The sequence below is a fragment of the Macaca mulatta genome, chromosome 14 (assembly GCF_049350105.2).
Source record: "Macaca mulatta isolate MMU2019108-1 chromosome 14, T2T-MMU8v2.0, whole genome shotgun sequence".
NCBI classification, from domain to species: Eukaryota; Metazoa; Chordata; class Mammalia; order Primates; family Cercopithecidae; genus Macaca; species Macaca mulatta.
The window spans coordinates 84,683,792-84,710,974 of NC_133419.1; the positions used below are offsets into that span (position 1 = coordinate 84,683,792).

Consider the following 27,183-nt stretch of genomic DNA (forward strand, 5'->3'; position numbering starts at 1 on the left):
CAAATCTGGGTGCTCCAATGTTGGGTATGTATATATTTAGGATAGTTAAGTCCTCTTTGAATTGAACTCTTCATTGTCATATAATGCCCTTCTTTGTCACTTTTGACTTGTTGTTATTTTAAAATCTTTTTTTTCCCCTGAAATAAGAATAGTGTCCTCTGCTCTTTTTTTTGTTTTCTATTTGCATGATAGGTCTTTCTCCATTCTTTTACCTTGAGACTGTGGTTGTCATTATATGTTAGATAGGTCTCTTGAAGACACTTGGGTCTGTTTTTTTAATCCAGCTTGCCACTTTGTGCATTTTAAGTGGAGCATTTAGGCCATTTATATTCAAGGTTACTATAGATATACAATGTTTTGATCCTGTCATCCTGTTGTTAGTTGTTTTGTAGACTTGATTGTATAGTTGTCCTATAGGGTCTATGGCTATGCACTTAAGTGTGTTGCTGTGGTGGCAGGTATCATTATTTGATTTCTGTTTAGAACTCCCTCAAGGACATCTTGTATGGCTGGTCTGGTGGTAACAAATTCCCTTATGCTTGTCTGGAAAGGATTGTATTTCTCCTTTGTGTATGAAACTTAGTTTGGCTGTATATGAAATTCTTGGTTGGAATGTCTTTTCTCTGAGGATGCTGAAAATAGACCCCCAATCTCTTCTGGTTTGTAAGGTTTCTGCTGAGAAGTCTGCTGTTAGCTTGATAAAATTTCCTTTGTAAGTGGCCTGACCCTTTTTTCTAGGTGCCTGTAAGATTTTTTTTCTTTCATGTTAATCTTGGAGAATCTGATGACTATGTTTCTTGGGGATGGTCATCTTGTATAGTATCTTGCAGGGGTTTTCTGTATTTCTTGAATTTGCCTGTCAACCTCTCTAGTGAAATTGGGGACGTGTTCATGAATTATATCCTCAAATACATTTTCCAAGTTGTTTACTCTTTCTCCTTCTCTCTTGGGAATACCAGCATGGGTTGTAGTTTAGTTCTCCTTACATAATCCCATATTCCTTGGAGGTTTTGCTCAGTTAAAATATATTTTTTCTTTATTTTTGTCTGACTACGTTGATTCAAAAGACCAGTCTTTGAGCTTGAGATTCTTTCCTCAGCTTGGTCTATTACGTTGCTAATGCTTGCAACTATACAATGAAATTCCTGTAGTGAGTTTTTCAGTTCCAGAACTTTAGTTTGATTCTCTCTTAAAATGGCTCTGTCATCTTTCAACTCTTGGATAGTTTTACTGGTTTCCTCAAATTTCTCCTCAATCTTGTTGTGTTTCCTTGTCATCCAGGTTCTGAATTCTATGTCTGCCATTTCAGCCATTTCAATCTCATCAGGAACTATGGTTGGGAAGCTGTTGCAATTATTTGGAGGTAAGGAGACACTCTGAAGTTTTGAAGTGCCAGAGTTTATGCACTGATTCTTTCTCATTGGAGATGGCTGCATTCCTTTATCTGACATTGCTATCACTTGGACAGGCTTTTGGAGTTTATTTTTATTTTTTTGAGATAGAGTCTTGCTCTGTCACCCAGGCTGGAGTGCAGTGGTGCGATGTCAGCTCACTGCAGCCTCCGCCTCCTCCTGGGTTTAAGTGATTCTCATGCCTCAGTCTCCCAAGTAGCTGGGATTACAGGCACACACCAACATGCCCAGCTAAGTTTTGTATTTTTAATACAGATGGGATTTCACCATGTCAGCCAGGCTTGTCTCAAAATACTGACTTCAAGTGATCCACCCACCTTGGCCTCCCAAAGTGCTGGGATTACAGGTATGAGCCACTGTACCTGACCTGTTTTTCTATTCTTTATTTTTTTTAGCGTTGAATTGTGGTATATATTGAGTATAGTTGATTGGCTTCATTTCTGGATGCTTTTAGAGGGTTGAAGCTCTTCATTTGTGACTAGATTTCTGCATTGGGTTTCACCAGCAATGTACACTCTTCTTTAAGTCCCATTCAGGACGAGGAACTGGCCCTGGAGCTTGTCAACTCTGTGCAGGGTTCCCAGCTTCCTCCCTCTTCTACTTTGGTTTCTATGTCACCTCTCTATAACTTTCAATGTTTTCTTTCAAAAGATCTATTTGAAGTGGGATGATTTACTCAATATTTTGGTTTATTTCAGTGAAAGAGGTGCTCCCAGCTATATCTAGTCATCCATCTAGTCCCCTATGTTACTTCAGGCTGACCCTAACAGTGCTGGCTGCAACCCCTAAAGCCTGGTGATCTAAAGGGTCTGCCCCTGGAGGTACACACTCAATGCTAGGTGCAGATTAGTGGGCAGATGTGTTGGGTATGGGGCCACTTGTAGTCAAGTTCCAGCCTCCACTGTTTTTATAAGCTTATTTTTATTCCCAAATTATTGTAATACCTTTAACCAAAACCAATAAAACTCTGATTAAAATTCACACATATTATATAAATGTATTTCTGTAACTGCAAGTAGTTCAGAATGACTACACTTTAAAATATGAACTAGGGCTCAAAAAGAGAAATGAGGCTGGCAAGATGAAGAGGGCGTCCATGGGTACCTTAAATAACACACCAAAGAGTTTAAACCTTATTCTAAAGACAATAAAGAGCCTTTGGAGAAATTTCAGGATGAAAATGACATAACCATTTTCATGTTTTAAAGACATCGCTTTGGCTGCAATATTGCATATACATAGGATTTGGGAAAGGATGCAGGTATGCTATTTAAGACAAATAATTAATGGCTAAATTCTGCCAATGTTGATGGAGGAGGAAATAATTCAAAAGTATATTGGGAATGATAGAAGAATGTAATTAGTGTTTTGTAGGATGGGAAAATGCAAAAGAGAAGGGAGAATTCAAAGATGCCTAGAGTATAATTCTGCAAATTCCTTTTACTATTACAATCTGAGCCTCTCAGCCATATGCACCTTTGATATCTCAAGCCTTCCTGACACCCTGGATTCTTATGACATTAGCAAACGCAGCTAAGTACAGTCCATGTCTTTGAGTACTCTGACTAATTTATCCATTTTCCATGTATGAAATTAATAGCTTACATACCCCCAACATGATTTGTATCAAGAGTAGCTAGTTGACCAAGCATGGATAATGGATTTATGATGCTTCTATAACGCTAACCAGCATGCATGATTACAGTTTTGCAAAGATGCTAAAATGACTACCAGCTACCTTCTTTGACTCTCATATTCCTCCCACCCTCACTGAAGAAAAAATATTTGGAGTGCTTTCCCAACAGCTGCAGAATGATGGCCATGTGGTACTACTTGAATGTTTCATCTGACAAGTTAGAGATTCTTTTTGCAACTAGTAAAAAAATTTAAAAATCTGAACCATTTCCTGAAATGTACACTATTGACTTTTGTTAGTCATTATTCCACCTATGCCAAAGCAAAATGACTTACAGGACAAAGAAAAATGACTGATTTATTGCATCATGCAAATTCCTGTAGAAGAAACAAGTTTAGGATATAAGTTATGTAATGTGGGAATTTTAAAAACAGTATTAGTGAACTGCCAGGTAAGAAGAGACCCATTAAAGTTGTCTAATAGTGGCCTCTTCAGTTCTCCAGATATCAGAATAACTAGAAAATCATTAGATGTCTGATTTATTCAGACCAAATTCTTTCATCTCACATTGTTGATCTTTACGAAAATTCCTAATTTCAAATAGAATTAAGGATCTGTTACTTCAAATAATATAAAGCTTTTGAGTTTCTAAATTCCTCATATTTTCTAGGTCTCTTTAGCTATTTTTAGTAATAGTGACAGGAATAAAAAACAGGCAGGGTTCGAGTAGATATTTGATAGAATTTTGGTTTTTATATAGTCAACTGTATTAAAATCTTATAGTTTAAATAATTTTGATAATAGATAAATTTCTTAACTGAACTGCAGTTTATATATGTGCAGTTATCAGTGTATATTTTAAGCATATTTGAAACATATGCAAATGTAATTATTAAATACAGAGGTACCACCCAAGCATGTGTGTATTTAGATATAAATGAATATATTTGTATAATATTTGTGAATTTTTATTGAGCATGTTAGTTTTCCATGGGCCCGTTAACATTTGCACCTGCTACTCCCTATCTAAGAGGCCTTCCTCTACTACTTATTTTTAAAAAATTATTTTTTAAAGACGGGGTCTCATTCTATGGCCCACACTGGAGTGCACTGACACAATCATAGTTTTTTGCAGTTTCGAACTACTGGGTTCAAATGATCCTGCTGCCTCAGTCTCCTGCGTAGTTGGGACCTCAAGCATGAGCTGCTATGTCTGGCTTCCATTCCCTTTTACATGGCTCGTTCCTTCTCACCTTTCATAAACCAGTTCAGTTATGATGCCTCAGGAAATTACTTCATGCTGACCACATATTGCGAGCAATCTACTCATCTTCATAGGTTTTGCCCATTTAGTTCTATGTCCTCGACCAGGCTGAAAAATTCTATGAAACAAGGACTGTACCCTGCACCTGTGTTTAGCAGGTGCTTGACAAATAAATGTACAAAAGATATTCACAAAGTTCACTCTGTGTGTCAAGTGGTTAATGCATTAAACAATGCTACTGTGCATGAGGAGTCGTCAACTTGTTTACAAATTCCCAAGGGCGTTTTCTTTTCTTTTTATGTCACCATGATAACATAAAGAACATTATGAGAAAATTTCTTTCATCATAGAATTCATAGGCCAGTGGAAGAAACAGATTTTATTCGTCATCTAGTGTGATAAGTTCTCTATTCATGTGTTGTTTTTTGTTTTGTTTTGTTTTGAGACAGAGTCTTGCTCTGTCACCCAGGCTGGAGTGCAGTGGTGTGATCTCGGCTCACTGCAAGCTCCACCTCCCAGGTTCATGCCATTCTCCTGACTCAGCCTCCCGAGTAGCTGGGACTGCAGATGCCTGCCACTACGTCTGGCTAAATTTTTGTAATTTTCATAGAGATGGGGTTTCACCGTGTTAGTCAGGATGGTCTTGATCTCCTGACCTTGTGATCCAGTCCCTTAACCTCCCAAAGTGCTGGGATTACAGTCCTGAGCTACTGCCCCCCGCCTGTTGTTTTCAAAGAGGCATATTGCCCAAGAGGGAAAGCCAAGAAAATCTTTTTGGAGGAAATGATATTCAAGCTTAATTTTGACAGCAGTCTAATTCAGTGGTAATAAGCTCAGGTTCTAGTATCTGTTGGACACAGGGCTGAATCCTAACTCCATCTCTTATAAAACTATCATTTTTGGCAAGTGATTTAATCTTTGAGTCTCAGTATCCTAATATGTAAAATGGAGTTAGCAATATCTACCTCATAGGAGTGTTACTAAATGTGATTATTACTTAAATTAAATGTTACAGGGGTTAAACATAGAAGAAGTGTAAGCTGTAAATGCACACAGCAAATACCATAACTTATTTGTCATTGGATATTTGACATCTAACAAAGAAAAAGAAAAGCAGAGACAAAAGAAGTTCTTGTTACATTAAGTTGTTCGCTGAGAGTGGAATGCTACGTCTTTAATAACTTCCTCAATTATATTTATAAATAATTCCTGTGAGAACTACCATGTTAACCAAAGAAAATATTAGAAGTAACTATATATGCTGCTCTAAACCTTTACATTAACTCTTGCATTCATCACAATGGCCCTATGGGGTAATTATAAACAGTTTAGCTTCATTTTCAGATGTGGTAACTGAGGTACAGAGAAGTTAAGTATGTAGTTCAAAGTTACTTGACCAGAAAGTGCTAGAGCCAGAATTCAAACCTGGATTCAAATCAGTCCATGTGCGTCTATGTTACTGTCCTTCCAGTAATAGAGCGAGGCCTACTTCATTTAGATGCCAAGCACTCCCTGAGTATATACTAAATTTCAGATGCTGTTCTAGAAAACTTGTATATGAAATGACTTTATGTACTGCATATATTTACAGGAAGGGATAGATGTTAACAAAATTGACTATAAATAAATAATATAAAATTCAGATACTGGTGAGTGCAATTAAGTAATAATAAAATGGGAAAAATGAATGATGGAAATGGTACTAATTTAATTACAGTGAACAGGGAAGATTTTTCTGAGGTGATGATATTTGAGCAGATGTTTAAATAATAAAAAGAATAAACTATGCAAAGATATAAAGGACAAATTTCCAGGCAGCTAGAATAACATACATACAGGCCTTGAGTTAGGAAAAGCTTGACTTTTTTGAGAAATGTCAAGGTCATTGTGGCTAGAGTGAAATTTATGAAGAGTTGGTGGTGAGCACATAATGTTGGAGAGAGGAGCAGGTGTCACATTACAGAATGCCTTGTATGTAATGATAATGAAACTAATTATCACCTTTGGAGTGTCTTAAGAATATAAATTGTATGATCTGGCTTATATTAATATTTTGAAAAAAGATAACTCGGGTTACTTGGAGGATAACAGCAGGGCAAAAGTGGAAGCTATTATGGTGGTTGAGGCATGGAATGAAATTGGTTTGAATTAGGATTCAGCAGAGCAGGTGGTAAGATTTGACTGATTTTGTAATGTATCTTCATGGTAGCACAAGCAGGACTTACTCATGAATTCTGAGAATCAAGAATAATTGAGCAAGACTTTTAGATTATTTTTCTGGCATAAATAACATGGGAAATGATAGAACCAATTAGTCAAGATGAAGGATATTAGGGTAGCAGTTTCTTTGGCCCTGAGAAGAGGGACTGCAGGGAAGGGGCTTTCTTAATAATCAAGCAGCAGAGATGCCAACTGTACAGTTAGCCATATACATTCAAAGTTCACATTTAGGGAGATGTCATGGCTTCAGAATTAGGAGTCATCAGTTGACAGCTGGTATCTAAGGGCATGAGTCTGGATGAGGCCATTTAGGGAATGAAGAAAAGATGGAGAAGAGATCTGTACACTGGGTATCTGGAGTGCTGAAACCTTTAGAGGAGGAGTCAGCAAGGAGGCTGAGAAAGGGCAGCCATTGAGGGGGTAAAAGAACAGGGGAGTGTTTTGTCCTGGAAGTTAAAATATTGGTATCTTTAAGGAAGGGGGAAGCATCAAATCCTGCTAAGAAGTCAGTTAGGTCTGAGAACTGATGCTTCAATTTAGCAAGATGGAACCAGTTATGACTTTGATATAAATGGATTTATGACTATTGTGGGGATGAGAACATGAAACAGGTTAAAATAAGAAAATGAGGTAATAAAGGGGAGCTAATGAAAACAAACAATTTTCCGAGATTTTTGGTAAAGCAAAATAGAATAATGAGGTAATAATAGTGGAAGGAAAACATAGGTTTAGTGGATGGTTACTTATTTTTTCTAAGGTGAAAGATATTATACTGTGTGTTAAAGTTACTCAGTAAAAAGCAAGATAGGGCTTGATATTGTAGAAGAGAGAGGAGGTAACTGCAGAAGGGAAATCATTCAACGGGTAAGTGGTAATGGAGTCTAGGTAACAAGTAAAAAGTTGGTCTTAGAATGCAGTAGGAAATTTCCTTCACTGCCATGGGAGAATATACTAGCAGACCTGGTGGTGGGAAAGTGTGGTTTTCATTTGATTACTTGGATTTTCTCAAAAATATATTAAGGCAGGTCAACAGCTGAAAGAGAGGATGAGAGAAGGGAGTGCTTGAGATTTGAGGAGATATGATAAGGTGTGAAATTGTTGTCCCAGAGTATGAGAAAGTGATTTTTTCTAAAGAAGTGTGTAAGAATTGCTAGGAAGTCTTGAGAGTTCACTTAAAATCAGTGGTTAAAAATTTAAAGTGAGATGAGTGAGTGTTTCTCTAGCCATATCCAGTTGCTGAGGCAGTGGCATGGAGTGAAGAGGAAAGTGTTGGCTTAACCAGGGTAAGCTAACCTGGACTGGCATTTTGCTGGATGAGCACAGAAAGCTAGAGAAGAGAAAAAAAATGTGCATGAGAGGGAGAATTAGAGTGAGGGACCAGGTAATACATGCTAGGTGGTGAGCATAAAGAAAGGTGAAAGCTAGGCAGAAATGGTGAAATCAATGATCTGAGGTTCCAATGGGGCTAAAGAAGTTTCAATGAGAAGGTACTAGAATAAATGATACGAACAGAAGGGAGGAAGTGTTCAGAAAGATATTGCCTGATAGAGGCTTTGGAGAGGGGGCTGTTAATGGCAGTAACAAAGTTCAGAGTATGGTCACGTACCCCAAGGCAGTAAGTCAGCGAGGTAAACTGACAAGCTGAAGATCAGCAAACAAGTAAGATCAGAATCCAGACTAGAACCCACAGTTGTCTGACTCCTACTGAATGTTCTCTCTCAAACCAATGTTAGCTTTTACTTTTTAACCTCTAATACCAGGGCAATGAAACAGTGTTCTATTCAAGATGGTGATGTACATTGGATGAGGAAAAAGGAGAAGGCTCATCTTCCTGGGCATGAGACCTGTTCAGTTGCATTGAGTCCTGTGTTTAGAAAGGCCCCACATTTTCATGTTGTACTGCATTCCATAAATCATGCAGCTTGTCTTGGAGAGAAACTTAATGATTTAGGAGAAATGTGTGGGTTTTTTTGTCTCATTTGAGCTGATTTTCCATAAGCCTCACTGTTCTCCAGTTAGGATACCATTAAAATTTTATCAAGTTTATAATGGAAGTTTTAAAGAACCCATCTGTCAAACACTTAAGTTTCAATGTAAATGTTTGTTTAAAAGCACTCGCACTTGATAAAAATCAGCCTGAAGATGAGAAATGCTCTGACTCAGGAAAGTGAATAATTAGTCAACTAAAAAGGAGATAAAAAGGATAAAAAGTGCAGGTCTGGAATCTTAATTTATGTTTGAATGATAGCTTAGTGAAAATATTTACATTTTTATTTCTTATGCTAAATGTGGTATGTGTTTATCATAGTAGGTTTATTTATAAATATAAGCAAGGAGAAACTAAAAATTAGCCCAAAATCCTTAACAGGAGTTAGTCACCAAAATGCATAACATTTGGTGTATATCCTTCCAGGCTTTATGAGTGTATTTATGTATATATATTATATTACATAGCTCTGTGTTTATTGAATTATATTTTAAATATCATTTTAAAACTCAATTTTTGATTTAATAATATAATCTAGGTAGATCTTCTATCCTTGTAATTAAATATTTTCTAAAGTACTATTTCAATATATTTCAATATAATTTCTATTATATGAATATATAATAAACATGTTATCCTTTTTTATTATTTAACATCTATGTTTTTCAAACCTTACTATTATAAATCATGTCAATATGCACATTCTTTGTGCATTTGTCCATTCCTGTAAGTACAATTTCTGGGTCAAAAAATGTACTCATTTTAAAGGCTTTTAATCTATGTTTCCAAATTGCTCTTGTAGGGTTGTACTAATTTTCAGAACCTCTCACTAGCATTGAATATTCACATTCCTTTTAAGTTTTTGCCAAATGGACGGGCAAAACCTGTTTGCTCTCAATGTCTTCCTTTGTTCTTAATGAGGTTGAACAGGTTTTCATTTGTTTATTGGCTTTTTCTTTTTAAATGAATGTCCTGTTAATGCTTTTTGGTCACTTTTTTCTACATGGTCTTTGGCCTTTCTCTTATCGTTCTGCAAAATATCTAAATATATTAGGATTGCATTGCAGAGTTTCCTTAATTTGTCAAAGGACTTTGCCAGGGCCCTACCAGTGTATTTGCAGAGCTCTATGGGGTTGTTGTGTTTTTTCCTATGGGAGTAGTTTTAGAATGCACCACTTTTTTTTAACTAAATAAGAAACGCATGGTAACTATAGTTATGATGATAGTATCGATATCACACAAATGAAAACGTCTTGTAACATATCTAAATAATGTATAGCCAAAACACTAATAATAAAACCATTACGAACAAAGTGCTGTACAAGCTCATCAAACATTTCTCTTTCCCATTCATTTCTCCAAATCCTGGCAATGAAATTTACATACTGAACATTCTGTTATTTGGTCTGCTGTCTCAATGCTTTCTACTGTGAGCATTTCATTAATATTCTCATTGTGAGTCCTGTGGGAAACTTCCAGGTTATAAAACACAATTGTATAATTTCACAAGACAACTCATTAAGATGTAGAACAGAATGTGAATGCAAGATTGGGGCTCTGGATTTTAAAAAATTTTTTCTTACCCTCTCCAGTGTAATTTCTTCAAATTCATATTCAATTTCTGTTCCATTGACCTATAAATAGGGAAAAAATAAGAAGAGAACTATTAAATGTATGTTGAGGAGGACACAGCTGCATTTTAAATAATGCTTGGGAGTTAAATTTTCATTCTAACTATAAATAACCACATTTTCTTGATATTTCTGATTGTGCATTTTCATTCAAGTGAAATATAATCCAAGCTATTCTAAAATATATGACTGAGATGCTACAAAAAATAATCAAAGATTATTGCTTCCCTTAGAATTCTGTGATTATTTTTTGTAGTGAGGTGTAATAATACAAAATACGTATTGTGAGCTTACAAAGAACAAATCATCTAGGGGCAATGATACAATTACGAGGAAAATAATTTTCTTGTTTTTTTAAAAATGTTATGTTTGAACACTAAAATATGAGCTTAAAAATCACTGATAATGGTAGAACAACATTGTTTCATTTTTGAACAGTAAAATAGCATGAAAATGACTGCATCATCCGAGAAATACCTTTTCTTTAGTGGCTCAAGCTCAGGTAATTCATCCCCATCATCCTTTTATTATCTTTATTGGAAAGCCCTGGACCATATAACCATACCTATGTACCTCAGTAGCAGTAAGAAAAGAGCAAAGTAAGACACATTTTGAAGTGCTTAGTGACAAATTGTTTCAACCATCCAACCAATCCTTGTATTGATTTGAATTTACGGAGAGAAATACATTTTAAATACAGCCAGACACCTTAGATTTCCACCAATGTGCACAGAGGTCGTATGAAACGTTGGTTTAAAATAATCTAAAAACTATTCCTTTCTCATTTTTATCTATCACATAATTCTTCTCAACCAGGCAAAACCTCTAAGCAAGAAAATTCTCAAACTGGTTGTTTCTTATTTCTGATACGTGTCCTGACAACATCATTGGAATTTAGGAAGCAGCCAGAAGGACTACATTTTAACTATAAAGCCATCCTTTTTGTAGGATTCTAACTTACATTTACTTTTCTATCTTTGAAGAATTTACACACAGTACCAGGGAATGAGAGTTCTATGCAAGCAAGGCCCAGATAGACCTAACACAGAGCCTGCAAAGAAAATAATGAAGGAAAAGATAGTGAACAAATGAGTGACTGAACTAAGTAATTAATTTACTTGTGTAATTTATAAACACAGATATTTGTGGATTCTCTTTCACAAAAATATTTGAATGTAGTATCATCACCTAAAGGTTTTATTAAAATTATAACAAGTGAACACATAGAATGACAATGACAATGGACTTTACTTAGGTGTGTCCACCACCCACTCAGAGCTTGTTTTTGATATTCTAATTACATGAACTAATTGGTGAATCACAATTTACTGTTTTACTACATTATCAAGCAGCCCTAAACTAAATTTGATTTTCTAGGCTTCAGCAACTTAATGACTCACAGAAAAGAACTTGATGATGTCAGAAAGCTTCAGTAGCTTTCTAGAGGGTTTTGTTTTGTATAGGCAAAAATAAAACACACACACACACACACACACACACAGAGAGAGATTTCAAACTCCTTGTATATGTATGTTTCCAAATGAATGATTTTTAAAATAATTTTCTTTGATCGATAGGAAGAGGACGAAAGGGGAAGGCTGAATTAACGAGATATGTTTTCATTCCCTCAGTATGGCTCCATGAGGCTTTTCTTTGCTTCAGTGCTTCTGTAGAGTGAATCACTTCGCATTATTAAAGTGCTGCAAACCGGGAAGAAAAAATAACTTCCAAGAGAGAAAAACACGCCTCTAATAATAAATGTCTAAAGGTTCAGAGTCAAAGAAATTCTGTTAGAAAGTGCTTAAAAGACAGGAATATTTTAGTGGCATCCATTGCATAGTTGTGGCCTATCAAAACCTATGCTTGACATTTCTAGGATCATAAATGCTGACTCTTAGAGTTTTAGAAATATTACATATGCATAGCCTAATTGGTATTCCAGAGTTCCCCAGTCAGCTACATAAACTATTGCAGGCTTATATTTACCTCATGGGTCTTTCATTTTCAACTAAAGAAAATAATATCATTTGTCTAATTCAACAGTATCCAGGTTCTTTTCATAAGGAGGGAAGATGCCATCAAGGTTGGAATGTAACTTTTCTTTTAAAACAAAGCATCCCAGCCCGGTGGCTCACACCTGTAATCCCAGCACTTTGGGAGGCTGATGAAGGCAGATCACAAAGTCAGGAGTTCGAGACCAGCCTGGCCAATATGGTGAAACCCCATCTCTAGTAAAAATACAAAAATTAGCTGGGCATAGTGGCGCGTGCCTGTAGTTGCAGCTACACTGGAGGCTGAGGCAGAAGAATTGCTTGAACCTGGCAGGTGGAGGTTACAGTGAGCCGAGATCGCACCACTACACTCCAGCCTGGGTGAAAGAGCAAGACCCCGACTCAAAAACAAAACAAACAACAATGACGACAAAGCATCCCATGTCTACCACAAGCTTTGGTGAACTTATAGAAGCATGAAGGGTTTTTAGCGTAGGTGAGGCATCATTTCAACCTTTACCTGAGGAGCATTTAAAGCATGGAATCATAGGAGCCAGTGAGGGAGTTCAGAAAAGACATTGGAAAGGCCCTAATCTCTATTCTCTCATTACAAGGAGAGCGTGGTCTATGTTCTGCCAAAGGACTCCTAAGACAAGAAAAGGCAAATATCTTGAGGGAAAGAATGAGACAGAACAAAAGAACTTAACAATACCCCCATAGGGCCTGGTGCAGTGGCTCATGCCTATAATTCCAGTACTTTGGGAGGCAGAAGCAGGCAGATCACGAGGTCAGGAGATTGATAACATCCTGGTCAACATGGTGAAACCCTGTCTCTACTAAAATACAAAAAATTATCTGGGCGTGGTAACATGCACCTGAGGCAGGGGAATGGCTTGAACCTGGGAGGCAGAGGTTGCAGTGAGCCTAGATCGTGCCACTGTGCTCCAGCCTAGTGACAGAGTGAGACTCTGTCTAAAAAAAAAAAAAAGAAGAAGAAGAAAAAAAAAAACCAAAAAGTATACCTCCATCTTAATTTGTGAAAATTTAGTGCCTTTTCAAACCAGTATACCAGTACAGTATTCAATAAGTATTTAAATACTTATTTCAACTTTATTTCTAAATAAACTCTCTAGAGTGGTGTGGTTGCTTACTGAGTGATGAAACACCAAGAGGTATCTACAGTAATTCACCCCTAACTATAATCTTGTGTATCCTCACTCAGCAAAACCAAAACTGTTGTAAATGGCTCCCATCATTTTTGGTTGGTTTGCAAACAATCAATTGCTGTTTGAACTTTCCTTGGTGTCTCATTGTATTCCCGATCAGGTTATCGACACGATTTTCAATTCATGAAGTTCTTTTCCTGAAAAGAGTTCTGCTGAATTCATTTTTTTCTTGTACAGAAACACTTACAGTAATATTTAAGTACCTTGGTCATGTTTTATGCTACTGATAGTTTGGGGCCCAGAGAACTTCACAGTTGGGGGCTCTGTTATTCCAGTTCTAGCCCTAACTGTCATGGCCTCCTGTCCACTTTGAGAACTAGAAAAATAAGAGGATTGACATTTTCATAGACTTGGAGAGTCAGTCAAATAGATTAAACTTTCCAGTGTTTGAAAAACGTGTGTGTGTGTGTGTGTATGTGGTGTGTGTGTGTTTAAGATACTTGATTTTTATGAACTTTATGGTTCTGTGGTGACAGCTGGTAGATTTCTCTGGTGGCCGGAAAATCAAACTAATACCACACATTGTCCTGTACTGTTCTGGGCATGTAGCCTTCCTAGAATCATATGACAGTTAAGTAAAGAGAGTGACCCACAGCCCACTCAAATTTAAACTTGGTATTTAAAGCTCTAATTTAATGAATGTTGAATGCATTAAATATTTGTTTTTCTCCAACAGCTTTTAGGTAATTTTACTGCCTTTTTTTTCTACTTTAGTGACATAGTAACCACTTGCCTGGATGATGATATAATTGGATTTTGAGATATATTTTTATCTCCTGAAAAGAGTTCTCCATAAATAACAAATGTGAACTATCCATAGTTTAATGTTGTTTCATTGGAATCTTAAATAATAATTGCTCTGATTTTTTTTGTTTGTTCTTTGACACTTTTGTAGTTTCATTAAGGCTAAGGATATACTAAACTCCAAAATGAATAATTTTTTTTTTTTTTGAGACGGAGTTTGAGTCTTGTCAACCAGGCTGGGGTACAAAGGTGTGATCTTGGCTCACTGCAACCTCCGCATCCCAGGTTTAAGTGATTCTTCTGCCTCAGCCTCCCAAGTAGCTGGGATTACAGGCATGCACCACCATGCCCAGTTAATTTTGTATATTTAGTAAGGATGAGGTTTCACCAAGTTGACCAGGCCGGTCTCAAACTCCTGACCTCAGGTGATCTGCCTACCTTGGCCACCCAAAGTGCTGGGATTACAGGTGTGAGCCACCATGGCTGGCCCAAGATAAATAAATTTTCATATGTCCCTGTGTCACATATTACAACAAGTGCTGAAACAAGGATATCAAAGCCTTCATTTTTTAGACTAAACACAATTCTACCCAAAGAGCAATTATTAAGCATGCATAAAGTGCCAAGAACGGTGACAGATACTGAGAAAATATTTTAAGATATAGCCATATTCTAAAGAAACACACAACCTTTAAAGAGGCACCAAAACACAAATATATTAAGTCCTCATACAAGTGTGATATCTAATATTTAAAATATAGAGGTAGACTAAATCTGCAGTGCCACTATTGCCACATGCAAGGTATGTGCAGATCTATTTACTATTTGTCGTTTACATAGATTAAGTCAGTAGTAGAGAATATGATAGATGATGTACTAATTCTCCTTATTATAAGTAATCATGATATAGTAAACAAGGTATACCTCTGATTATTATTGTTTTAGCATCTAGCACTACAACTGAACTTTGGGAGGAAAGTGATTATCATGCAAACTGGGACCACCAGTTCTTATGGCCTCTTGTCACTTCCAGAGTAAGGTGGGGCAATGCCACTTTGCTTCATCCACAGATGCATCATATATTACAGTGGCTAGCAATGATGACTATGTAGTGAACAAGTAGATGAATCAATGAATCAATACATGAGATTTTTAGATGGCTTAAACCTGATCCACTCAAAGAAGACCTTGGTTGCTAATGGGGATGCCATGGCTACTGGGCCCAGGCCTTTTACCATTCCTTGTTTATTTATCCTCATCTCTGAGACTGGCTCCTCTCAGAAGCCCTGAATTACAGGGTCACACCATCATCAAATGCTGCAGCAAATCAACACACACACATACACACACACTCATTTGCATTCCTCTTTTTTAGTACCTTGCCAATATTCATCCGTCCCTTCTTTTGGAGTATCTGTTATAGTAAATATGTCATGATGCATTACTGCTCTTTACACTTGACCCTATACATAGTATGATACTCGGTAGGTAAAAACATGGCTTCCAGAGTAAGAAAAGATGGATTTGAATCCCCTTTCCAACATTTTTGATGAGTGTGAGTTTGGGCAACTTTCTTAATCTCTTAAAACTTCAATTTCTTTATGTGCAGAATGGTACAAACAATAGTTGATTCTCCTATGGTTATTGCAAGGATTGAATTAGGTAATTTATATGAATTATCACACATCTTAAGTGATTAAAGAAATTTCAGCTAAAATCCCAAACAATTGTCTTCTCAGTTCCTACTTCATAAAATTCTTGGTAGGAATAAATAATACTACACATGTTAACAGTCTGGCACAAAGTAGATCTTCAATAATGAGAGCTATTATTATTAGTTCTGGATACAAATCTATAAGGGTCACAAAATTTATTTTATCACATACTGAATGTTTGCTAATTTCTTCAGTAATACATAACTTAAGCAAACAAATTTGTCTTTTTCTATAAAATCCACTAAAAGCCTTTCCTAACTCAAACATCTTTTTCTTGAACCAATCTAAGATACACTGCCTTGTGTGTAGGAATCACCTTAGTTTTTGTTCTTAAATTAGGTAAATGTGGCCTTCACTCAAAATATTATTTTGGCCGTGCGTGGTGGCTCAACCCTATAATCTCAGCACTTTGGGAGACCGAGGCAGGTGGATCGCCTGAAGTCAGGAGTTTGTGATCAGCATAGCCAACATGATAAAACCCCGTCTCTACTAAAAATACAAAAATTAGCTGGGCGTCGTGGCTCACGCCTGTAGTTCCAGCTACTCTGGAGGCTGAGGCACGAGAATCGCTTGAAGCCAGGAGGCAGAGGTTGCAGTGAGCTGAGTTCACACCACTGCACTTCAGCCTGGGCAACAGAGTCTCAAAAAAAAAAAAAAAAAAAAAAAAAATCTCAACTAAACTTTCTCCCAATCTTCTGTAAACTCACTCTTCATTTTAAAAAAATATTCCCTTGCCCAGTATTGATCATTATGTTGCTCTGCTATTGGCACTCACTTTCTTACGGCTATTCTCATAGCATTTCCTACATCCTCATCTTCATGAGAGCACAGGTTGTATATTATCCTTTTTTTGCCCTTGTACCTTCTGGAACCATGCCTTGTTCATAGTAGGTCTCCAAAAAAATCTTTAGACCCAAGTCACCTATGAACTCCAAAACTTGAGTTGTGTTTAAACCGTATCTTTACATAAGTATGGGCAGCCCCTAACAACAGCTTCCCTTTCCCATGAAATATGGCTTGAATTTATCCTCCCATCTCAGGAAATTTTTGCAAATTTTAAAAATAATTTCCAACTTAAATACTGAATAAATTAAAACATCAATTGAATACATTAATACTTAGTACCTACCATGTACTAGGTATAATGATAAGCACTGGAGATACAAAGATGGGTGAAATATGGTTCCTGCCCTCAAATAACTCAGTCTAGCAGATAGAGACAACTGAATGGGAACATGTAACAAAGCGATACCAGTGCTATGGTAGATGTCTATAGACTGCAGCAGCTGCACAGGTGACATAAAGGAGGTAATAGGTGATTTTACCGGCAGTGAGTCAGAAACGTTTTCATAGAGGAGATGGGATGAGCTGAGTATATTCATAGGCAGGTGTTCATGAGAATGTGCAGGCCTATCAAAGCAGAGGCACCAATATTAACCACATCTTCAGAATGTTCTACTGGAACGAGCACTGGCCTTAGAGTCCAAATGCTTGCACTGTACTTTTGAGTCTGTGATTTCACATGCTAGGTATAACCTTGGGCTTGTCATGATGCTTTAATTTTCTCATGCAGACAGATAACCTCTGAGGTCCCTCCCAGCTCTGACCTTCTAGCAACAGGGCTTTTCTTCCCATCTACTGCACCTGACCAATAGTTATTGCAATTTTTCGATTACTCTTTATTCTAAAGATCCTAGCTGGCAACCCATAATTTTGCCAGGTGGTATCTCTCTGACAACTGAATATCTCTGTCTTATCTCTTCTCTTTAATCTATAAAAGGCCTCAACAGGGAGGAAACTAAATAGTAGTATCACTTTCCATCTTGGCTCCACTCAAGGACATTACTATTAGCATGTTTTCCATTTCTACTCCTCAAAGATCTCAGGTTTCTGGGGGGAAAGAATAAGTAGCTGCTTCTCTCTAAAAAGGAAAAAAAGGTAAGAAAGTTTTGCTATACTTCAATCCAAAAGAAAAAACTTGAGGAGGCTGATGTTCTTTATTTCCATCTTTTTATCATATTTCACTACATTTTAAAAATTTGTATAAATTTAAGGGGTATAAGTGCAGTTTTGTTACATGGATATGTTGCTTAATGGTGAAGTCTGGGCTTTTAGTGTAAGGATCACTTAAGGTACATTATATCTATTGGGTAATTTCTTATCCCTCATTCTATTCCCACCTTCTCATCCTTCCAAAGTCTCCAATGTTTATTATTCCATACATTATATAGCTCCCACTTATAAGTGAGAATATGTGGTATTTTGACTCTGTTTCTGAGTTATTTTACTTAAGATAATGGCCTCCAGCTCTGTCCTTACTGCTGCAAAAGACATTATTTCATTCTTTCTTATGGCTGAATAGTATTCCATTGCATACATGTACCAAATTTTCTTTATCCAATCATCCACTGATGGACACTGAGGTTAATTCCACATCTTTGCTATTGTGAATAGAGCTGCAATAAATATATGAGTGCAGGTATCTTTTTGATATGATGATTTATTTTGCTTTGGGTAGATGTCCAGTATTGGGATTGCTGGGTCAAATTTTTCTCTGCTGAATATATGAAAATCAGTTGAGTGCTGAAAAAGTGAAAGGCATTCCATCAGAATATAGGCTCTAAATAGGACAAGACACATTACAAAAGCCCGAGGCTTGCATTAATACAACTAGATTGTCCATCACCTTCTTTAACTAATGTCCCTTCTCCTAGACTATCTTCACTAAAGATAGTGACCAAAAACAGGCCCCTTTTTCAAGTTATGAGACATTATCACACAGAAATTAAAAGCTTAGATTCTAGAATCTAAAAGACCTGGATTCCATAACAGTTCTGCACTTACAAGCTGTTAGAATCCATCTTTGTTATGAATTACACACATTTGTGTAAGTGTCAAAATTACTTATTTAAACACTTAGTAGTAAGCAAAAGATTTTCTGCTTAAGCCTTGTTGAGAACCTGTTTTAATGTAAAGTATACATCTAATTATTTTATGAATACTATGAAGTTATAATGAGGCTGGTTTAAAATATGCAGTATTATAAAAAACTCATCATAGTTCATTATTCCTTTCTTTTAAATAAACACTCACAAACTATAAAAACAATTATTGATATTCTTAGTTAAGATTCTGAGTTTGGTAAGACCACTATTCCTATTATTCACCTGAATTTGTTCTACCAGTAAACTCTAATTTCAAGTTAAAATTTCTAATCTTAATTAAAAAACTTCTGAGCTCAGCAAATGCTAAATTATAGCTTCTACCACATAAAAGAATTAAATCAGTATACTATAATTTGTTCCATTCTTCATACTTATTTATTTATTTATTTTTTTATGAGGTGGAGTCTTGCTCTGTTGCCCAGGCTGGAGTACAGTGGTGCAATCTCGGCTCACTGCAACCTCCACCTCCCGAGTTCAACCAATTCTCCTGCCTCAGCCTCCCAAGTAGCTGGGATTACAGACACCTGCCACCATGCACAGCTAATTTTTGTATTTCTAGTAGAGGCGAGGTTTTGCCATGTTGGCCAGGCTGGTCTTGAACTCCTACCTTAGGTGATCCAACCGCCTTGGCCTCCCAAGGTGCTGGGATTACAGCTGTGAGCCACTGTGCAAGGCCCTTAAATAACTTTCTTTTAAAAAATGTTATCTGCCTTTGTTATGAAGTATTTATAACACACACAACTTTGGGTCTAGAAAAATAACCACAGACTTAATAACTATTATTTTTTTTTATTTTAATTAGAAAGCACAGGTTTTTTTGTAATTGGTAACTATTAGCTATAAAAGTATAATAAATTTTTATCAGTATTTCTGTCAGAAGAAAAAAAGAAAAATAGCTTAGGGTTCTTATATGTATAAAATAATTCTTTTCTATATACAAAATTGTCTTGATTAAAGGCTTTTGTAACAAAGGAACAAATATAGTTACTTAGCATGTGCAAAACTGGATTTGCCCCTGATTTGGAAGGAGCCCATTTTCTCTCAGCTTTGCTCCCTTGTTTTGCACCATGTGCAGGATGGAGAATAACAGGTGGTTTTAATGCATTCACTTGGCTCCAGCCTGATGCAGGCTGTTTTGTTCTTTGGGTTTAAATATTTCATGAGTTTGTACATGCTCTCTGAGAACAGTAAATGGCTTTAAGAGCACAATTGATCAATGGTTGTAAGGCATCATGATACACAAGGTTTTTTTCCCAACAAATCTCCTCTCTCACCTCACCACCTGTCTATGCAAATCATGTGGTCATTTGCCAGCAAGTGTCCAAAAGAATCAAGAACTCAAAGCACATAGCCAAAATATTTAGGGAAATAAAAACTGAGTGCTAAGCCAAAAGACGAGACTTTACAAATATGATGATCTATCCAGATAGTCAAGAATATTTTCTTTTACTTGGGTATAATATGACTGTATCATGAGGGAAAATATCAATGTTCTCCACTTCATCCCCTCTCTCTCCTCAGTCCTCTGCAGTTTTTGTTTTGTGTTCCACTATTACGCAAAAGTTGAACCCAAAATAATCAACAAAAGCCTTTTCACATTTAAATACAACGATCTTTCCCAGTCTTCATTCGCCCTGGCTTTCATATAGTATTTGGCACTGGAGTGACCACCCACCACTTGCAAGTTCCCTTCCCTTCCCTTCCCTTCCCTTCCCTTCCCTTCCCTTCCCTTCCCTTCCCTTCCCTTCCCTTCCATCACAGGTTCTATCCTTGCTAGTTTCCTCCCTACTGCTCTGTCCACAGCGGTGACGATCATTTATTTTACTCGTGCCAGATATGAATATTTTCCAAGCTCTGTCCCTTGTTGTTTTTATAATCTACCTGAGTTGTCACTTCACCCCCCACCCCCCGCTTTTTTTTTTTTCTGAGTAAATACTTAAGTATTGCCCTGGTCTCAATACATCTAAAACAGAACTGATCCTCTTGCCTAATTGTAACCATAATTTCCTTCAGTCTACCAGTCTACTTTATATCTCTGTTAAGGAGATTCTTTTTTTGTCATATACATTCTTTACATTTGTTATCAATTCCCACCATCCTATTTCATGTCCAAATTATCACTTTCTTAAGAACATTGGTATAACTTCCTAAAAATATTTATTCCCCTATTGATTTTCAACATCAATCTATTCTTCATATCCTTAGAGGTTTATTTTCCTAAAATGTTTCATCATGGAATTCTGCTGCTCAAGTAGCTGCAATAATTTTTTAATCCCCAGAGAACATTTCATGCCATCCACCACCTGTCCCCAACCTACCTTTCTAGCTAAATACCCTGTTTCTCATCTTCAAAAACATTTTCTAGCCAAGCAATTGTGCTGAACACCTCCTCCCTTTGGTATCTTTACTAATGCCACATACGCTGCCTTAAATACCTTAATTCAATCTATGTTTATTAACATTCTAATTAATGCAGAAAAATAGTTTTGAATGCCTAAAATTTCCCACGTGTGAGGTTAGGTCCTAGGGCTATAGTGGTAAACAAAACAAGGCCTCTGCCTTTACGGAGCTGCGTTCTACTGGGGGTGTGGCAAGCTTCCATTTTTACCAGCCAAACACTGTCTTGTCCATTAAATCAAAAATACTTTTCTTATCGATACCTTGGAAATCATAACTCTGTTATCTGCAGAAAAATGCTAATAATAATAAAAATGATAACTATTACTACTGCTGCTACTATTGCTACTACTGCATTTTGTTAAATATGTACTACATGCCAGACACTACCTTAAGTTCATCTAATAATTATAACAATTTTGAGAGCTTAGCATTTTAATGTTGATTTTACTATTAAAGAAGCTAGTTTCAAAGTTAAACAATTTTTTCAAGGTTATGCATTCACAAGCAACATGAAACTAGGAGAATCTTGTTCATCCTCATCGTTACTTAGTGACGGAAAGTATATGCTCAATATAAGTTTGTTGAACAAAATTAGCAAACGAGTGCCTATAAGGATGGAGAAAGAAATGGAAATATCTAGTGTCTGAATCCAGTATCTGATATTAAAACACTAATTTTTCTTTCTGGTCATACATAGCAGAGCACCTCTCTTACTATACTTGTGGTCTTCCTCTTGCCAGCTTCTTGTATTGTCATTTCTCTTCCCTGACATACTGTCCTCTTGCACAGATGGGGCACTATCTTTTAGATTTGTGTTTCTTTTATGACACCTATTGTAATTGAACTTATATTTGCCCATAGTAGCCGCATTATAAATTGCTATTGAAGAAATAAATGGATTGACTCTTATGCTAAGAGATTTTTTACTTGCTGTATATCTTTAAAATCCCTTTTATTCAAAAATCCTACCACTGTCACTTTCCAAAGGAGTAAACTGCCTGAATTTCTCTCTAATCATTTTACTTCAAATCCTGCTAACAATGAGCTGTATCCCTTTTCATCTAAATATAGGTCACCCTTTCAGCAGCTTTCAAGATCAATTCATCAATCAACAAATATTTATTGAGTGACTACCCCCACCTTCTTTGCTATCTCATATAATCTCTTTTCATCCCATTTAAAAAGCACATCACTATCTTCACAACCTTGGAAAAAGAGCTATAGAGCCACATCGCCCTGCTCTTTCATCTGAAGTTCTGTGATTTTGGAAAAATGCTCCAGGCTGCTTGTTACAACAAAGGTCACACCAATATTTCCAGATCAGCTACTAAGGGAAAGCATTCTGCTGCTTTATTTTTATTTCACCTTTTTCAAAGTACTTTAGGACCGTGACAAGGACTGCTTATTAATAGGTTTTGCCCCCTACCCCATGTCCAACCCAGCTGATAACATAGAAATGGTAAGGTTTAAAGTTGTTTATATCTAGGCCGGGCGCGGTGGCTCAAGCCTGTAATCCCAGCACTTTGGGAGGCCGAGACGGGCGGATCACGAGGTCAGGAGATCGAGACCATCCTGGCTAACACAGTGAAACCCCGTCTCTACTAAAAAATACAAAAAACTAGCCGGGCGAGGTGGCGGGCGCCTGTAGTCCCAGCTACTCAGGAGGCTGAGGCAGGAGAATGGCGTAGACCCGGGAGGCGGAGCTTGCAGTGAGCCGAGATCGCGCCACTGCACTCCAGCCTGGGCGACAGAGCGAGACTCCGTCTCCAAAAAAAAAAAAAAAAAAGGTTGTTTATATCTAACATTTTTAGACTATGCTAATAACAGTATTATTAATTTTCATACTATTTTCACATACATCATTGCATTGGATTCTTATAATGACTGTATATATTTCGATATTTTAAAAAATTTCCTGCAAGCAATAGCCATCAGTTTCCTCCACTTACTATCCCCCTCCCCCAGCAGACATGTACATACATGCCACACTGTTCTCTTTTAAGAAAGATGAAGAGGCAGAAATTAAATATGCCAATAGCAGACCTAGAAAAAAACTTAAATAATTGTAGTTAATATTTCTGAAGATTTACTATATGCTAAGCAGTAAAGCTTATATAATATATATTTACATATAATTATAGATAAGTATATTTCATATATAACATATAAGCTTTACCGCTTAGTGCATGTATATGTATATATACACATATACACATACATATATGCACGGGGAAGTTGTGTTCAATATTCATACAGAAGACTTGACTTACCCTGTTTTTCTCTGTTAGATTCAATTAACTTAGAAGTCTAAAGTGACAAAAAAGTATAAGCAATATATTTTTCAAAGAAAAATGTAGAAATTTCTACATATCTATTAGTGTTTCTCAGACTTGATCCAGGAGTTTGAAAGGGGTCACACATATTGAAGTTGTGATTATTATAATAGCTAGTCAGATTAAGGCATTCTGGACTCTGAGTTGTATGCACCAATTCTATCTCTAGATAGAAGTCCCAGAGATAGAATTTCTCTATCTCTGGACACCTTTCTTTGTTGACCTTTAAGTATCCTGTCACAGCGTGAACTAGGACGCTGATAGGATAAGTTTCTAACAGTGCATGCTTAAGCATAGCTCACCACTCTTGCTTGCTTGTTCACTCTCTCTCTTTTCTTTTCTTTTCTTTTCTTTTCTTTGTATCTTCTTGGAACAGGAAGACTCAAAAGGGTACCAGAAAAATTTTCACTTGCATTGTATTAACTAAACTACAGATACACTTTTAATATAGTAAACAAATGTTAATCAGACAACAAACTTTTAGCAAAAAGCACCAAGGATTGAAAGCAGTTGGTAGGACAGGGAGAAGAGATGGAAGAAAACTAAAATTTTATTTTCATCATACTCTTCTTTTTCTTAATGATCTTCTGCTTAGGATCATTTTGCTTGCCAAGTTTTCCCTGTATAATTCCTACTCAGCCTTTAAAAAAATCTTCCATGATTCTCCTCTCCTTCCATCTAATACCACCACAAACCCTGCCTTTCTTTCTCTAGTCCTCCTACACACTCTCATACACACATATGCATGCACACACATAGATAGGCCAGGCTCTGCTAATGCTGTTTCTCTGTGTTTATAGACTACTTCTGTAGATTCTTTTTGCTCTGATTATATTATCAGGCTGTGTTAAATATCAGCTCAAGCTTTGGATTCAGTCAGACATGTAAGCTAATCCTAAATTGGCCTCTTATTAATTTTTGTGACTTTAGAAAAGTTACATAGCCTGAGTTCCTCCTCAGTAAACTACGATACTAGTTATACTTACTTCAGTAAGGTTGTTAGGGATTATAAATGAAGTAAGAAGCAAAGCACAGTTCTCAACTGCTCATACTCTAGAAACATTTCCTACGTTTGACTCTGCCAGTTAAGAGCTGTGATATATCTGCCTGAGTTTTCTCATCTGTAAGTGGGGTTAAAACAAATATCAAGGGTTGTGAAGGTTAAATGAATTAGTAAATTAGTGTAAATTAAATGAATTAGTAAATTAGTGTAAATTAATTAGTAAAACACTTGGAACAGTACTCTAGCACATGATAAATGTTATTATTACACTGTTCATTATTATTATAGAATGGTGGAATAGGGAGCTCAGCAAATCCTGTCCCCAAAGAACAACTTTAAAGCTGGGTGGAAATTGTCAACAATAGCCATTTCTGGACTTTGAAAACTGACTAAGGACATATAGCAAAATGATTGATTAAAAATGATTGATTAAAAAAAAAACAACTGCTGAATGTTAGTTAACAATGGTGAGATTCTGTGTTGTTTCAGTCTGGGGCTGCACATTGCCCCATCTCTCCTCATCCCACAAAATTCTGTGGGTACAGTAGTTCTACCAGCAGAAAATGCTATGAAAACCATCAGCTTTACTGCCAGAGGGGACCAACTTCATTTGGAGCAGAATGTGGGAAAATCCCATGCATAGTTGTTGAAAACAATAGTGATTTCTGTGGCAAACATCAGAGAAAGCAAAAATGGAAGTAGTCTAAGGTTACAATACTGGCTGGTGCAGTCAACATGCTGTCTACAGTAGCCAGAAATTAACAGAACAATTTGGGTACTTAGAGAGGTATGTTAGGCTTTGAGAGCTCCTATATTTCCATGGCAGACTGGAAGTTTGAGTGCGTATGAAAGGTCATGCATATCCTCAGGGGACTACAGAAGGTCCTAGCAATCAACACATCCCTGTCTGAATGTGAGACCTTGCACAAATGCACAGGGGATAGGAAAAGGAAGGCCTATTCGAAAATAAAATCTCAGGCCAAGTTGTAAGCTGCTTGAATGTAAACACATTCCCTGGCCCACTCACAAATCCATTGGTGAAGGATGGAAGGCTTACTGGCTCAAGGTGTTTCAGCAAAACCTTTCACCAATCACTGGCTCACCATCTAGCTACATTGATCCAAAGGCACTGCTATAATGCCAGACATCAACAACATCAACAACAACAACAACAGACAGACTCATCAGAGATATCAGGAGCTATATATTGCAGGGGAAACAGAATCTACAGATATAGCATGTGACTAAACTAACATATAAAAACCCCCCAAATCTGGAGCCAGTAAGAGAGAAGAGGGCAAATCAGAATCTCTAATTGCTTTTATCTTATATGTTAGAGTTTTTAAAAAAATATAGGAGACATGCAAAAAAAGGAAAGCATGATGATCCATAAATAAGAAAGTAGGCAATAAATAGAAGTTATTTCTCAGGCATTCTAGATGTTGGAATTAGCTAACAAAAACATCAAAGCAGCCATAAATATGTGCAAAGAACTAAAAGAGCCATTTTAAAAAATTAAAGGAAAGTATGACAACAATGACACATCAAATGGAAAATATTAACAAAGACATTGAAATTATAAAATAAAATCTCATGAAAATTTTGGAGTCAAAAACTGAATAAATTTGCTAGAGTTGGGGACTGATGGCCTACTACATAAACAGCTTAGAAGTTGCCATTCTGTTGTAACAACAAATAAAAAGCTAAACAAACTGACAAATCAACTACTATTGTTAGATCCATCAGAGAAGTTAAGTTACAAGGCAAATCACTGTCCCCAAAACTAGAGATAGTTAGACACAAAGAATCACCAATTATCAGAGCAAAAACCAATGGGCAGATACCTCCTTGGGAACCAGTGCCAGGGTAGAAAAACCTAAACTATAATTGATGAATTGCTAAAGGCTCAATGTGAACAACTCTGAGAGTCATAAACTCCAGGGGGACCTGTCATAGGGCTGCCACACTTTTCTGAGTTTTACCGCGAAAAGCTCTATGAGGCCTTCATATTGAATATTAGAAGAAAGTCTACTAGTGCTTCAGGCAGGGAAGAGGAAAAGGAATCATTTTGAAGTTAGAGCATTCAGTGCCTCTTAATAAAGGCTTCCCTCAGGAGAAATTACTTACCTAACCTATCGGGGTTTTATCAGGGCCTAACATAACTGGGGAAAGGGAAATACCCAAGTCCAGACCCTCTAGCCATCCTGTCTCACCTAAAATTGGGGGTAAGGAGGACAACAGAGAAGCACTGGTGAAATTTACAATCCAGATAGACAAAATCACCAAAATGCTGAAACCTAATCACAGGAATAAAGCATGCTTTCCTCCCCAATACCTTAACACTACATTACCAAAGATCTATTCAAAGCAGCTCTTTTACTTAGTTCATTATGTCATTTTAAACAAAAAATGACAAGACATACTAAAAATTAAAAAAATACAGTATGAAGGGACTCAACAAATATCATAACCAGAGTCAAATATGGTGGAAATATTTGAATTATGATTAGTATACGAAAGGCTTTAATGAAAAAACTAGACAACATGCAAGGACAGATGAATAATGTAAGCAGAGAGATAAATTCTAGGAAAGAATAAAAATGGAATGCTGGAGGTAATATAGTAAAGAAATTAGGAATGCTTTTGATGGTCTCTTTAGTAGACCTTACATGGCTG

The 27,183-nt window shown here is 36.6% G+C and overlaps 1 protein-coding gene across 13 annotated transcripts in view; it reads right to left on the reverse strand.

Annotated features, from left to right (window-relative positions):
- Positions 1 to 27,183, reverse strand: part of DLG2 (discs large MAGUK scaffold protein 2) — a 2,228,225-nt gene that overhangs the window by 691,207 nt on the left and 1,509,835 nt on the right. For all 13 annotated transcript variants that reach the window (XM_077964104.1, XM_077964105.1, XM_015115421.3 and 10 more), the window contains one exon: positions 10,103 to 10,153. In XM_077964104.1, coding sequence (XP_077820230.1) covers positions 10,103 to 10,153 — 51 coding nt within the window. The remainder of the gene's footprint in view (positions 1 to 10,102; positions 10,154 to 27,183) is intronic.